This window comes from Uloborus diversus, chromosome 6, assembly GCF_026930045.1.
Source record: "Uloborus diversus isolate 005 chromosome 6, Udiv.v.3.1, whole genome shotgun sequence".
Taxonomy (NCBI): Eukaryota; Metazoa; Arthropoda; class Arachnida; order Araneae; family Uloboridae; genus Uloborus; species Uloborus diversus.
Genome location: NC_072736.1, coordinates 134,778,380 through 134,793,757, shown reverse-complemented (window position 1 = coordinate 134,793,757; position 15,378 = coordinate 134,778,380). Strand labels below are relative to the sequence as shown.

At 35.0% G+C, this 15,378-nt stretch overlaps 1 protein-coding gene across 1 annotated transcript in view; it reads left to right on the top strand.

Moving 5' to 3' along the window:
• Positions 1 to 13,657, top strand: part of LOC129224995 (glutamate receptor ionotropic, kainate 2-like) — a 78,900-nt gene extending 65,243 nt beyond the window's left edge. Inside the window, exons 13-17 of the mRNA XM_054859543.1 lie at positions 3,372 to 3,540; positions 3,811 to 4,009; positions 9,086 to 9,311; positions 12,481 to 12,752; positions 13,472 to 13,657. Of these exons, the coding sequence (XP_054715518.1) occupies positions 3,372 to 3,540; positions 3,811 to 4,009; positions 9,086 to 9,311; positions 12,481 to 12,752; positions 13,472 to 13,657 (1,052 nt within the window). The remainder of the gene's footprint in view (positions 1 to 3,371; positions 3,541 to 3,810; positions 4,010 to 9,085; positions 9,312 to 12,480; positions 12,753 to 13,471) is intronic.
• The last annotated feature ends 1,721 nt before the right edge of the window (positions 13,658 to 15,378 follow it).

The window sequence follows — 15,378 nt, the reverse complement described above, 5'->3', positions numbered from 1 at the left end:
TAGAGGGCGTGCAGGTTAAAACGGATCACCCTGCATATTCATTTATTTCTTTTTTTTATGCACATTTAGTTCACTAAAGAAGAATTCAAACGTTTACACGTCAGAGAATCCTTTGGTTTACCTTTTTGTTAAAGAAACCTCTAGATCAGAACATAAAAAGAAGGGAAATCAAAATTTTATCCAACCTAAATTTATATTTTATTTTATCCATATCATATTTATTTAAATTTACTTTGGCAAGAAAAATCGCCGGTTAAGAATTCCATCTTTTATGAAAATTAAAGTTCTCCTAGCATTTTGGCGCTTTGATTAAGCAAATTATGATCATTGTGTGAATCATGTCAAAGTTCAAGAGAACCCTAGGGTTCCACACAAAACAGCTTAAAGAAATGGAAGACTCATATAAAAGGAAGAACAAAAGATCAAAGACCGTAAATTATATTAAAAACTTACTTAAAAAACTTGCTTCTTTACTGAAAGTTATGATAACAACCCCCAACTTTCAATTGCAAAATTCTCCGTAAAGTCACTAATACAAACAATCAATTTTCTTTTCAAATCCTAAAAGCGGAAGCCACTTCTTAATAAGAGAATACATGGTGTGTTGTTTTTTTTTTTTTTTTGTTTTTTTTTTTTGAGCAATCACGATTGCTTATTGTTTTCACTTGACTGTTTTGATGTGCTATCATTTTATTTTCCCACCGCCACACAGTGGTTCAAAACGACAAAAAAGCGGAAAAAATTCAATAACTTTGAATACTCTCAAAAAATACTCTGGAAAATTGTTAAAATTGTTGTATGGTAATATTTATTCTTCCTGCCATCGGATCGTATTCACTGCAAAACCCCGATTTTACGTCCCCCGAATCAACGTTTTCCCCGCGTTTTACGATTTTTATCATCAGGTCCCAGTTTTTCCATATAATAATAATATTAATTTAACTCGAATGAAAAGTTTTTTATTTATGAATTTCCCGCATTTTACCTTCTCCCTAGGCAGTTAAAATAAAAGAGAAAAAATGTTTTAAAATTAAGTAACGCATTTCCTTCTGTGCAATTTTAAACATAATCCACTCCGTTGAAAGTTAATCCATGAAAACAGAAATGCTACTGCTCCATCCGTAGCCGACCTTGTGGACCCTTCGGCCGTCAATGAAGATGGACAAGAAGAGGAAACACAACTCTTCTCTTCTTTCAGTACTGCATTTAAGAGCTTACTAATAGTGAAAGACAATTTTCTTTATCATAAAGATCAGGAAAAAACTTTGCAAAGTATTTAAATCCTGGAAGTGCTGTATTTATTTTAGATTCAATGACTCATTATTACTGACTATTTTCAACTTAAACGCTCGGATTCGTAACATAATGTGTTAGAATGATCTAAATTGGTATGTACAATAATGTTCTTTTCGTAAAATATCGCGTTTTTTACCTTTTATAAGCGTCATCGCAGCAACCTTTATTATTATTTTCGTTTCCTTATAAAATTTTTGCTTTCTATACAGTTCCCATATTTTACGGTTTTTTTTTTATTTGAATTGACGTTTTCCCATATTTTATGTATTTTATGTTTGATTCAGGCCACTGAGAAACGTGAAATCGGGGTTTCTGTATAGTTCAAATTCATTTCTGGGTTTAGCGAAAAATATAAATTAAATCAGTTGTATGCCATACGAAAGGTTTATTTATTGCAATTGATAACCTCGAATAATATTTTCTGCAATGTTAACAAACTGAGAACAGCTTTATACTAGAATGATTTCGCAAAGGAAATCAGATATTTCAAACGTTTGAGGATTTTCTAATTTCATTGTTTTATGAAAAGTTTTAAAACTTTTTATATAGAATTCTGTATGAGTTTTAAAAATTTCTTTCTCACATGTATCTTCTTCAAAGCCATACTAAACGGGTCCGAAAACTCTTATTTTCAGGTTACTACTGTAATGCATGTAGAATAATGCTCCGCATTAAGCCATAACAACGTAAATCTGTTTAAAAAAATCCTCTATATTTATTGATGAATGTTTCAAGAGCTCCGACTTTCGGAAACAGTAAACAAACGTTTTTAGGCTCTCCTGCAAAGTAGTGAAACTGTGACATATGTTAGTCTGGAGCATGTTTGACGACCAATTTCCTTGATAAAAAAGCAATTTAGCCCCGTCATAACGTTACGGGTTATTTTCTAGCTTACTGTATTGGTGTTTGTAAATAGCGAAAATCAAACAAAACATCTGCTGCGACTGCAGTCGCAGGTGGTCGCAGCTAAAATGTTGTTGTTTATTTACAGAGAGGATTAAACTATTGGTATATGTAAATTTTAGCCCACCGGAAGACGCTGATAAAAGTATATTCCACAATATTTTTCATTATATTTTTTAGAAAATAATGTTTTTTTATTTCAGGTAGTTTTCCATTTTCATTGAATTTTTAATTTTTAACTACTATGTAATATGCATCCTATAAGTGTGAAAAACCAATCAGAAATGACTTTTATTAAATTTTAGTCCTCCTTATTGAACGAATGAATTAAAACTGAAGTATAAGGCGTACGTCCGAAAAAAGTGAAAACATAATTGTTCAACAATCTTGGCTTATTTTTGTAAAAACGAATTTTTTTTTCCAAAAAACTCTTATGGAGTAAGTTACTACAACTCAAGGGCTAAGTAATTACGGCATGAAATATTTTTTATCTTAAAACTTAAAAATGGCTATTTTTTCCGCCCTTGAACCACTGTGCGCCACCCACTGCAGCATCACCGTCGATCGGGGTCCTCACGATGCTGCTCCTATAGCGAAAGCCGTCTCCAGGTTGCATCCATGTCCTACACACACGCGCATACATACACAACTACACACACGCACGCACGCACAAACACACACAAACACACACACCTACATACACATACACGAACACACAACTACCCACACGTTCATGCCTGCACACAGGCACAAACACATATGCCTACACACACATACACATACCCCCCACACACACATTCATATACACAACTACCCACACACTTATGCCAGCACACAGACACAAACACACATGCCTACACACATATACACATACCCCCTACACACAAACACACATACTCCCCACACACAAACACACACGCCTACATACACACACTCGTGATTGCGAAAAACATAATTTGAATTCAAGATGTCAAAATTCAATTTTTTTTTTCGTTCTTGTTATTATTTTGCTTTAATGTAAAAAATCTTTCATAACACTGGATCATTGAATACAACGATTATCTTAAATTGTGAAACATCTCATTTGTGGTTCATTGAAAATATTTTATTTTACATACTTTTCATTTATTTTTTTTATCAGCATCTAAATTTTCGTGTTTTCAATTCTTTAGGCGTATCTCTCTTCCTGTTTATAGTAGCTCGATTTAGTGCCTACGAGTGGGTGAACCCCCACCCATGTGATCTAGAACCAGAAGAACTCGAGAACCAGTTCACTCTCCTAAACACTCTCTGGTTCACTATCGGATGTCTTATGTGTCAAGGTTGTGACATTACGCCGAGGTGAGCATTTATGAACACTTTACCTCATTAACCACTTTCCCCTACTAGACCCTATTTCATTAAATAACTAAATTTGCTAAAAATTTCCTGCAGCTTTTAGATATATCTCTGAAATATAAAAGAAATAGGAAAAATTAAGAAATATACTTGCTCAAATATTTTTCTGAAATATATTATATTATAAACTGTATATGTATACTACAGTATAAATTAGTAGTTGGGTAATGTTTCGTAAATATTTTACAGAAAATGTTCTATTTTGTTTTTCAGAGCGAATTCTACTCGGTTAATCGCAGTTATGTGGTGGTTCTTCACCCTAATTATGGTTTCTTCTTACACCGCCAATCTGGCAGCATTTCTCACTGTTGAACGTCTTGCGTCGCCAATCGAGGGCGCCGAAGATTTAGCCAAGCAAACCACCATTCCGTACGGTTGCGTAAGGTCAGGATCAACGCAGTCATTCTTCAAAGTAAGTTTTCGTTCAGTTGAATATCTTTTATTGCTGCTACTAACAATATCTAATGCCTCGTCATCCCGCTATTAAGGTACTGTCTACCTCCGAGAAGTTGAGCGATGGTCTTGAACAAGTCCATTTCTTTCAAGAGAGAGCAATCAGTAAGAAGAGGAATTAATTGTTAGGCGCAGAGTTGGGCCACCATTGCAATCCTTTTATTGGCGAGAAAATCCTGTACCGATTGCTACTTCTTACTTGAAAAATAATATTGTGCCCCAAATGAGCAATAACACTGTCAACTAAATCCACAAGTTCCTAAACCGTTTTTCCTCACCCAAATTTCAACTAATGGAATCGTTTAATCGGTCGGGCGGCGGAGCTCAACTTGCCAGAGGTGGACAGTATAAGGACTTTTTTTTCAAGTTTGTTGACATTTTTACACACGTTGCCAAATTTAGTGACTTTCGGTGAGAAATGGACCTTGGATATTAATTAACAAAGCTACGGGGATGCTACTTGGTCTGGAAGATTCCATTTGCTCGTTTTCCGTTGAGTGCACCACCTCAGTCTGACAAAATGACATAGTTTGATATAGGATTTGCCGAGGCTCGTTGGACCATGGGGCACGTTGGACCTGTCTCGATAATTTTAATGTTATTTTAATTTATAGGGGAGGCATCTTGAGACATAGCCCACCTTGGTGCACCATCAATTTAAGCTTTAATTTTGTAAACAGAAATTAGTTCTCTTATGACATCATTGACGGGAGCAGGATCTACACTTCAGTGTACTTTGGAATTTCTCACATGAACAGTTAAAGACTGATATAATTCTCTTTGTTTTGAAAGGTTCGGAGTTCCATCAATAAGTGGTTTCATTATCAAAATTTTTAATTAGGAAATGAAATAATTTCAATCAGAGTGTGTGGGAATTTAAATATGTCCTATCATAATAATTTAAAAGTTAAAAAGTGTCGTGCTGCTAAGCCTAACTTTTAAAAAGTTGATATATTATAACAATCTTAAGTGGGGCAGGTTGGAACACTGTCCCAAGCTGCTCCACCAGTGTATAGTACAGAAAAAGCCTAAATCATTATCTTTTTCTTTACTAATAATAAAGTTGAAAGTTTCTCTGTCTGGATCTCTGTCTGTCTGGATGTCTGGATCTCTGTGACGCGCATAGCGCCTAGACGGCTCGGCCGATTTTCATGAAATTTGGCACAAAATTAGTTTGTAGCACAGGGCTACTGTTATTCAGAATATTGATATTTCTTTCTCAGTAAAGTTTCAAAATATTAAAATAACAGAAATGGTGAGATATAGAAAATAAAATAGGAAGTTCCCTGCTGTTGATGCGTCTGCTCTTGAAACAGCGGCCGAAAATGTTCTAAGCAGTGTTGGGCATTAATCAACTAAATCCTCAATCGACTAAAGTAATCTGACTCACATTTAGTTCAGATTAAATTTAATTTGATTTTTTTCAATTGCAGACGAAGATTAACGTTAGTTTAAACTAACTCGTTAGTTGCTGTAAAAAAACTAATTTAGTTCAGATTGTTTTAGTTCAGATTAAATTAATCAGATTGAATTTAGTCAGATTAAAAGTAATCAGATTAAAAGTAATCAAATTGATTTGGTTACTTTTTTAATTCAGATTAAATTCGTAAAATAAAAATGTCACATGAACAGAGACACATTTGTATTTCTACGTGTATGTACATATTTACGCAAGCATACACGAGTTAATACGTGTATATACGACTATGTGCGTAAATATACGTATATAAACATGTTATCCCGCGTATGTTCGTGTACGGAGGTATATTTGAATTTTTAAGTGAATATACATATTTACGTGTGCACGCACGAGTAAATAAGTGTATATACAAGTATGTACGTGCACACAAGAGAATATGCATATGGATATGTGTTATCCCGAGTATACTCGTGTACAGAGGTCAATTTGCTTTTAATTGTGTATATACATACTTATGAGTGCACACAAGCGAAAATACGTGTATGTACGTGTACACATGAGAATATGCGTATAGATACGTGTTACCCCGAGTATACTCGTGTAAAGAGGTACATTTGTATTTCGACGTGTATGTACATATTCAAGCATTCATATACGAGAATGTACGTGTACATACAAGCATGTTCCTGTACACACGAGAATATGCGTATAGATCTGTGTTACCCCGAGTATACTCGTGTAAAGAGGTAAATTTGCTTTTAATTGTGTATACTCATACTTATGCGTGCACACAAGCGAAAATACGTGTATATACGTGTACACATGAGAATATGCGTATAGATACGTGTTACCCCGAGTATACTCGTGTATATACTTGTCTTTTCTCGTATATACTCGCATAAAAGTGTATGTACAATCTTAAATACAAATTCTCCTTTTTGCACGAGTATACTCGGATTAACACGCATCTATATGCATATTCTCGTGTATACACGAACATACTTGTATATACAAGTACTTTCTCGTATATGCACGCTTAAATATGCATGAACACGTAAAAATACAAATGTACCTCTTTACACGAGTATACTCGGGGTAACACGTATCTGTACACATCTTCTCATGTGTACAAGAGCATACACGTATTTTCGCTTGTGTGCACGCATAAGTATGTATATACACAATTAAAAACAAATTTACCTCTGTACACGAGTATACTCGGGGTAACACGTATCTATACGCATATTATCGTGTGTACACATACATACTCGTATATACACGTATTTACTCGTTTATAAACGCATAAATATGCATATACACGTAGAAATACAAATGTGCCATCGTACACGAGTATACTCGGGTTGAACAAGTATCTATATACCTATTGTCGTGTGTACACGTACTTACTCGTATATACACGTATTTTCTCGTATATGCATGCATCAATGTATATACACGTTTAAATAGAAATTTACCTCTGTGCATGAGTATACTCGGGGTAACACGTATGTTTACATATATTCTCGTGTGTACATGAACATACTTGTATATACACGTACCTTCTCGTTTATGCACGCATAAATATCCATATACACGTACAAAACAAATGTAGCTCTTTACACGAGTATACTCGGGGTAACACATATCTATAAGCATATTCTCGTGTGTACAGGAACATGCTTGTATGTACACGTACATTCTCGTATATGAATGCTTGAATATGTATATACACGTCGAAATACAAATGTACCTCTTTACACGAGTATACTCGGGGTAACACGTATCTATACGCATATTCTCATGTGTACACGTATATACACGTATTTTCGCTTGTGTGCACGCATAAGTATGAGTATACACAATTAAAAGCAAATTTACCTCTGTACACGAGTATACTCGGGGTAACACGTATCCATATGCATATTCTCTTGTATACACGTACATACTCATATATACACGTATTTACTCGTATATGCACACATAAATATGTATATTCACTTAAAAATTCAAATATACCTCCGTACACGAACATACGCGGGATAACACGTTTATATACGTATTGTCACGCAGATAGTCGTATATACACGTATTAACTCGTGTATGCTTGCATAAATATGTACATACACGTAGAAATACAAATGTGCCTCTGTTCATGTGACATTTATATTTTACAAATTTAATTTGAATTAAAAATGTAATCAAATCAATTTGATTACTTTTAATCTGATTACTTTTAATCTGACTAATTTCAATTTGATTAATTTAATCTGAACTAAATCAATCTGAACTAAATTAGTTCTTTTAATCAACTAACGAGTTAGTTTAAACTAACGTTAATCTTCGTCTGCAATTGAATTATATTTTAAAAAATTACTCTGGACTAAATGGGAGTCAGATTACTTTAGTCAACTAATCAATCAATTACAAATTTAGTTGATTTTTTTAGTTGATGACCAACACTGATTCTAAGTAATAAGATTTGAATTATTGAAAATGTCAATTATTAGGATTATTGCTGGTGCCCCATCTAGTGGGGCAGGTTGGGACGTTGTAATGACTTTTCATTTTTTTTAATGAAAATATGATTTGAAAATGATGGAGTAAAATAAATTTTCATTGAAGCAAAAGTGTCTAAATTGCATGTTCAGCTAAGTTTGGTGAAAATGGGTTTGAAAGTAAAATATCTAAAAATCAATATCTAAAAAGTGTCCCAAGGTGCCCCACCTTCCCGTAACCAACAAATAGCACTTGCAATCCTACAAATCTTATAATAAAATCACATGGTAGTTATATTGAAGAAATCTTATGATGAAATCCCTGGTAGAATTATGTTGAACAAATCTTATAACGAAATCACTAGTAGAATTTTACTGAACAAATCTTATAATGAAGTCACAGGGTAGACTTATATTGAACACATTGTATTTCAGAAATAAATCTTATTGTTATTTTGACAGTGCTGAGTAACTTTCATAAGTATGTTACTTTATAAATATATTTTGTTGTTTTCATGAAAAAATGAGCAAATAAGTTGAATTCCTCTCCTACAATAAGTTTTTTTTTCGTTAAAAATTTATAGTTAATTTATTTTTAGCTGTAAAGAAAATAATTATGACAGCATTTCTTCAGACCAACATTGGTCCACTTTTAGAAAACCCACGAAAAACGAAAACTTTTAGAAAAATTAGAAATACGATATTATAGCACAGCAGTAAACCTGGGAAAGCAAAAGTCTCTGAGGATTAGTCCAATTTTTTCTGCGGACTGGTACCAGTCCGCCGAACAACCGGTTGAGAATCGCTTAACTAGTTTCTTATGTTTTTACTCTTATCATTTTTGTATGGATCTCGTCATTTGTAATATTGTCCTATATTTTGCACCTGCTACCGACATTCAGGATTTTTGGGCCCAAAGATTTAACTAGTACCTCATATATAATCCGTGGGTCTTTATGGACTCGGGATTTATAAGCTCCGATTTCGTGTTCGAAATAATCACTAAACCTCACACAACCCGCCAAATAACTCTTCATGCAGTTGAATAATCACTCCGAAATTTCTGCACAGAATTTAAATCAATGAATTAAATGTATGTAATAGTTTTTCATTATTACAGGAATCTGAGTTTCCAACTTACAAAAGGATGTGGTCCTTCATGGAATCCTATCGACCAGAAGTTTTCACAGACAATAATCAAAAAGGAGTAGAGAGGGTAAAAAAGGGCAATTATGCCTTCCTCATGGAATCTACAACTATCGAGTTCATTGTGGAACGTAACTGTGAGCTAACTCAAGTCGGAGGATTACTCGATTCTAAAGGATATGGGATTGCTACACCTCACGGTAAGAATGCTTTGGCACAAATACTGTACGTAAAACCATTGATTTTTTCCGCAAAAATCACTAAAAAAAAACAGGAGCTATTAAGTTATAGCCCTTTTTTTTGTGTGTGTGTGTAAATGTGAAAACTATCTTGAAATTTTAACTAACACTAAGTGATACGAACTTTAAAAATACATTTTCAGTTCAGCTGCGAAATACATTTCTATAAACCTTTCTTTCGTGCAAAAATAAATTAAAGCAGTTTTTATATCGAAACTGAAAACATATATATATATATATATATATATATATATATATATATATATATATATATATATATATATATATATATATATATATATATATATATATATATATATATATATATATATATATATTTTAAGAGGAATAAAATTAAATGGAATTCAAACAATAGAAAATAATAAAAAGAAAAGAAAAAAAGGAAAGAAAAAGGACGAAAGAAAAAAAAAGAGAGAGAGAGAGAGATTTATAAAAATTTATCGTAAATAAAACGAAAAACTTTCAAGCAGAAGTTGAGGGTTATCATACAATGCTTGCAAGTAAACGTTGTTTGCTGTTTAATTCCCCGCGTTTCGCAAACATTGAACCCCTCGTCCTCCCGGAAAAATTCAAATATCATCATCGAAGTCACTTCAGGAATGCTATTGGACTGTTCTCTCACGAATCCAGTCTCCATTGGGGATTAAAACGGATTAATTAATGGATTTAAAGGCTAAAAATACGGAGTGTTCAACGTGCTCGTAGCCGTAACACGGTATCTCGCTTGGAGTGCTTCTCTGAACAGCTGTTTGACGTCATCTCAAGGCGCGCTTTTTTGCGCGTGGGATTTTGAAAAATAATTAAAAATCATTGATGTGTTTTAAACTACGGTGTTGGTGAATATCTGAGTTTTGAGGGTCTGTTAACAATATCTAATGTTCAAAATTGGAATTTTTAATAGGTTGATACTACTTTATTGCAAGCATTTCCTTTAAAGCTACATTATTCGTAAACTGCCCTTGAGTAGGGCCTAATCAATCCAGAAGGACTGTGACTAAGTAGAAGGAGAAACGCCAAATAAAGAATCCTAATATATATTTTTACCGGTAGCTAAAAATGCTTATCACCTCAGTGTAAATTGTGACGCTTCGGCAATGACTGATCTAGAAATGTTTCAAGGGGGGGGGGCAGTTGTTTTTTGACTCGCTTTTTGCTACAAATCTGATTTATATATGTTTTGGGGGAAGGGGAGGCTGCGGCAGCATTTAGCAACAAAAAAATAGAGATTTATCCTAGGAGATCCCTGAACCTATTCCTTTCTTTTCCGTTAAAAGAGGTACTCTAAAATTGCGTTTCAGAACTTCAATTTCTTAATATAAGGTAACTAATAAAGTTCTTGCCGTTTTTACTATGCCGTTGTAAGAAGTGATAATAGGTGTGCAAAATTCGTGTGTTACTTGGTTTAAGCAGATGTCAGGAGTTTAATTTAATGAATCACGTATTTTTAGCACCTGTCGGGTGAGATTAGCTCCAGCGGGATCCGTACAGTAATTTAGCAAAATGGAAGTGTCAAAGGAGCTCGTTCTGTGTTGTTTGCTTTATGGTTTTGAAATGGGTCTTTCAGCAGAAGCATTAACTCGTCGAATATGTCAAGCGCTTGGAGACAATACTGTGAGTGAAGGCAATGGTATCAAAAATTCAAATCTGGAGTTTTGTCTCTTTGTCACGAACTTCGTTGCGGTCACCAACCTTGGATAAGGAAGCCCTGTAGTCTGTCATCAACGAGGACAGTAGCCTAACATGTGGTGTACTCGCAAGGCTGTTTTAGGAATCTGATAAAAAAATTATACTTCATTTGAAACCGCATAGGTAAGTTATACAGGCTACTGTCTGACCGCGGATTGTATGGAAAGACAAACATCCGTTTTACAGCCGGAAATGGACGAATCTATTATTTTTTACATATGTCAGCTTTTGCAGAAGCAGAGTCTCATTCAAGTGAGCGGAATACGCGAATTAAATTTTTACTTTTCCCCCTTATTCACATAGATTCGTCTTATCTGGACGTTTGAAAATTCCATGCAATCCGTGGTTGGACAGTAATCAAGTGATTTCCACACAAGCCGTTAGAAATTCACATGAACCAAAGCTTTGTAGTATGTATGGCGTTGCTTTATCGGCACTGTAGTGAACCCATACTCGATCAAATGATTTCTGGTGATGAAAAGTGGATCCTTTATGACACTCCCACATGTTTGAAACATTGGTTGTCATCACAGGTTTACCTTTTACACAGCATGGCCACTTATGCACCCACACAAGATCATGCTTTGTTTCTGATGGACTAATCGCCAAGTTGTTCACTATAAGCTGCATCCAGCGTCCCAAACCATCACTACTGGCATGTACTCGCAGAAAATTTAACGTGTACAACAAGCGTTGCAAATGAAGGAGCCATCACTGGTGAATCGCAAAAGAGCACTGCTAACGCACAACCGCATGTGGCACGGGTGGTCATGGATACCATTAAGCGACTTGGTAGGAAAACTTTGTGTCATCCTTAACATTCAACTGACCTTGCGTCAACAAATTACAACATTTTTCAATCTCTGTGCATTTATCTTCGGGGGAAATCCTTCATGACAGAAGTAGACCTGCGAAAAGCACTCACACACTTCTTTGCATCCAAGACACCCGAATTTTACCGCAAAGGGATTGCAGAGCTTAGAGACACGTTGGCAGAAGATCATCGATGACGATGCAGATTACTTGAGGACTAACGATTGGCACTACTTTTTGTAAACCATCTTTTTTTTTTTTTTTCAATAATTCGAAACGGCAAGAACTTTATTAGTTACCTTATACTTCCGTTGAAATGCTTCGAAACCCCTTACCCCTAACACCATCGAAGTTTGCCTAAAACTGCTTTCTTGAAACTCTAATTCGGAAAAGTTTCTGGGAAGTAGATTAGAACTATACTCGTTTCATTATCGTCATCGATAATGGCCTTCACTTGTGTTTCAGGACTTCAATTGGGGAAAATGTCTTGTACAAGGTCCCACAAGAGAGGGGCTATCGTCCCCATCGTCTCTCCCTTGGATCCGTCCGTGCGCTTCGTTTTTGTTTTTACAGTGCATCTTTAACTGTCATTAATTGCTCTTCCATCCAGGTTCTCCGTACCGCACGCACATGTCCTCGGCCATCCTGAAGCTGCAGGAGAGCGGTCAGCTGCACATCCTGAAGGAGCGCTGGTGGAAGAAGCGAAGGCTGACTCAGAAGTGCGCGAAAGACGACACGAGCAGTTCAAGTTCGGCTTCCGAGCTGAGCCTCGCCAATGTAGGGGGAGTCTTCCTAGTGCTCATTTGCGGGGTCCTGGTCGGCTGCCTCATCGTCATCTTCGAATTCGTCTGGAAGTCCAGGAAGGTACCCAGTGAAGAAAGAGTGAGTATCTTTCCTTCCAGAATCATAAAATTTCATTTGATTACCGTAGTACGCAAAAAGATTTTTTTCTTAAAGATTTTTTCCTAACTTTTCCTTTCAAGAAAAACTTTCACTAAGTACGAAAACTGTAGCAGTGACTGCATTTCATTAGCGACAGGCACTGGTGCTTACAAGAGTTTCTTTTTCTGTTTAAAGCGAGTGAATTATCATAGCAGATCATGTCAAATTGGCGATAAATTTACCAACCAGTATTTTTAATTTGGTTAGGACTTGTGTAAATAACGTGCTTGCATTTTGTCAATTTAATTTTTTTCCCCAAAATTTGCAAAAATATCCATTTTTGCGTTTTTTGTGGAATGACTTCGTTGTCATATTCCTTTAGTATCGCCTTCCATGGGATACATTTCAAAAATTAGCTTGAAATTAACGTGGCTACAAAACATGCCAAAAATCAACGGCAATGGTGCTTACAGGTCCACATTTCAGACCTATATAGATTATTTAGAGGGGATACCAGTAGCTCGAAGTTAGTTTTCGAAAAAACTTTCAACAGATTAAAAATACATATGTCCATTCAAAATAATCTGCTATGACTGTAAAAAAATGTTTCTTTAATGTGAGTGGAAGAACATTTTTTGATCTCTTGTATATTTCTGCTTAGGATAAGTGTAAAAGAATTTCAAAAACATTTTTCTTAATTCTTCATTTTCTTTTTCCAGGAATCATTATGTTTATCTCTTTGTCGGGAGTTAAAATTTGCAATATTTTGTGGCGGTTCAACAAAACCAAACAAAAATACCGACGAAACTGCTGAAGACGCCACACCACATCAAGAAAACGGCCTACCTTTCATGCCGATGCCTGGATTCTCTTCTTCGAGCCCTTCTAAGGGTTTTGCCTCCTGACGCGAGGCCCCCCTGGTGCAACCCCTAGTCAAGGATCCCGAAGGCTCCACATACTACAGGTACGGTAGGGGCACTGGATCTGACGTCTAAGAATACCTTAGAACTGCAAAGCACCAGGAGGGAACATAAACTTATTTAATCATGAAAGAAAACTCATCTGATGTCTAAGATGGTTTGTGAGAATATTATTATCATTAGAGAAGAAGATTTCATAGTTTGGAGGAAATATTGAGCAATCTCTTCTATGACAACATTCACCAAGGATTATAAAAGATGGAATCTTTTCAAGTCTGACATTTTTCTCATGCGTCACCATGGCAATTAAATATAGAAAGGATGACGTATGACTAAGCCCTGAGTAACTTAATAAAGTTCATTCCAGACGCATGGACTTGTAATCGCAGAATTATTGCGAAGTCATTCATACTTACCGTTCATTTACGCGCAACTTTTCCTGGAGTATATTCTCGGAAGAACTGAATTTTTGATTGCTGCTTAAATACTATTTCTAATTACGGAGATATTTAGCAGCCGTATGTTTAATGAAAGAAAGAATAAGAGATGGAAGTTACTATGCGTCCGACAAAAAAAAATATGGTTTGGATTTTTTAAAATATAGTACTTGATGCCATGAATAAGTGTTACAGTGTTGCAAATGTGTGAATGATGGTTCTATTTTATAAGTCGTGTGTGTAATTTTCTGGTCTAAATATCATCAAAAACATTTGTCGAGTGTCAAGACTATTATTGGCAAGATCATCAGATACATATATAACCACTAACATCAGTTTGAGTACTTCCGTTGCTTTTTACAACTTTCATTGCTGACACAGTACCCAGACGAGAATGACATCAACGCTGTGTAGTCTGAACGAAGTAGGCTAATGTGGTTTGGAATTCATTTTCCCGCCAGAATCAAAATAAGTACTGTGACTATAAATTTTGTGAAATTTATAATGTTTTACTATGAATACATTTTCTAGTGAGTTTTGGTGACATTTAGACCAGGCAAAATGGAAAGACTATTAGGTACGACTTATTGGGTGTGTTTGTGCATATGTTGGACATACTTTGTTTTATTGAAATTGAAGAACATCGAACACAAATATTATATGTCTGAATCGCGAGACGATAGACGTATATATATATATATAAATATATTGTGATTATATAAGCATGATATTAAAAACGTTGATCTATAGAGATATTTCAAATTTTATAGGTCCAAATTCAGTTTGTCATAAAATAATTCAAAATGTCAGTTCAAAAGAAATACGTTTTGGTGTAGAAAACGGTATTTGTTCTAAACTGTGAGTCAGTAGAAGAAATGTATTCAAAAGCCTGTAATTTATAAAAGTACAGTTATTTCTCATTACTACGTCACTCATTTTCTGCGTCTCATTCAGTTTTAAGTTGATTTTTCGAAATCTAGTCTGAATTAATGTAAACATTAATGCAATTTACCTTTCAATTAAGAGTCATTGATTAAAAGGCAGCTCACTTTAATTTGCCGGTGAACTTTTTTCTGTACTCTTTTTCTTGGATTTAATTTAACAAATTCCGATTTTTAGAAAGGGTCTGCTTAGCAGGGAAGAAACGGCAATGTTCTTTACCATGAAGAGAATGAGACGTAGTGGACTTCTTTTTAAGGAATTTATAGGTTTTATTTAAGTACAACAAATAATCCGGAGCAGCTTAATGTGTTAAAAAACCGCAAGTTA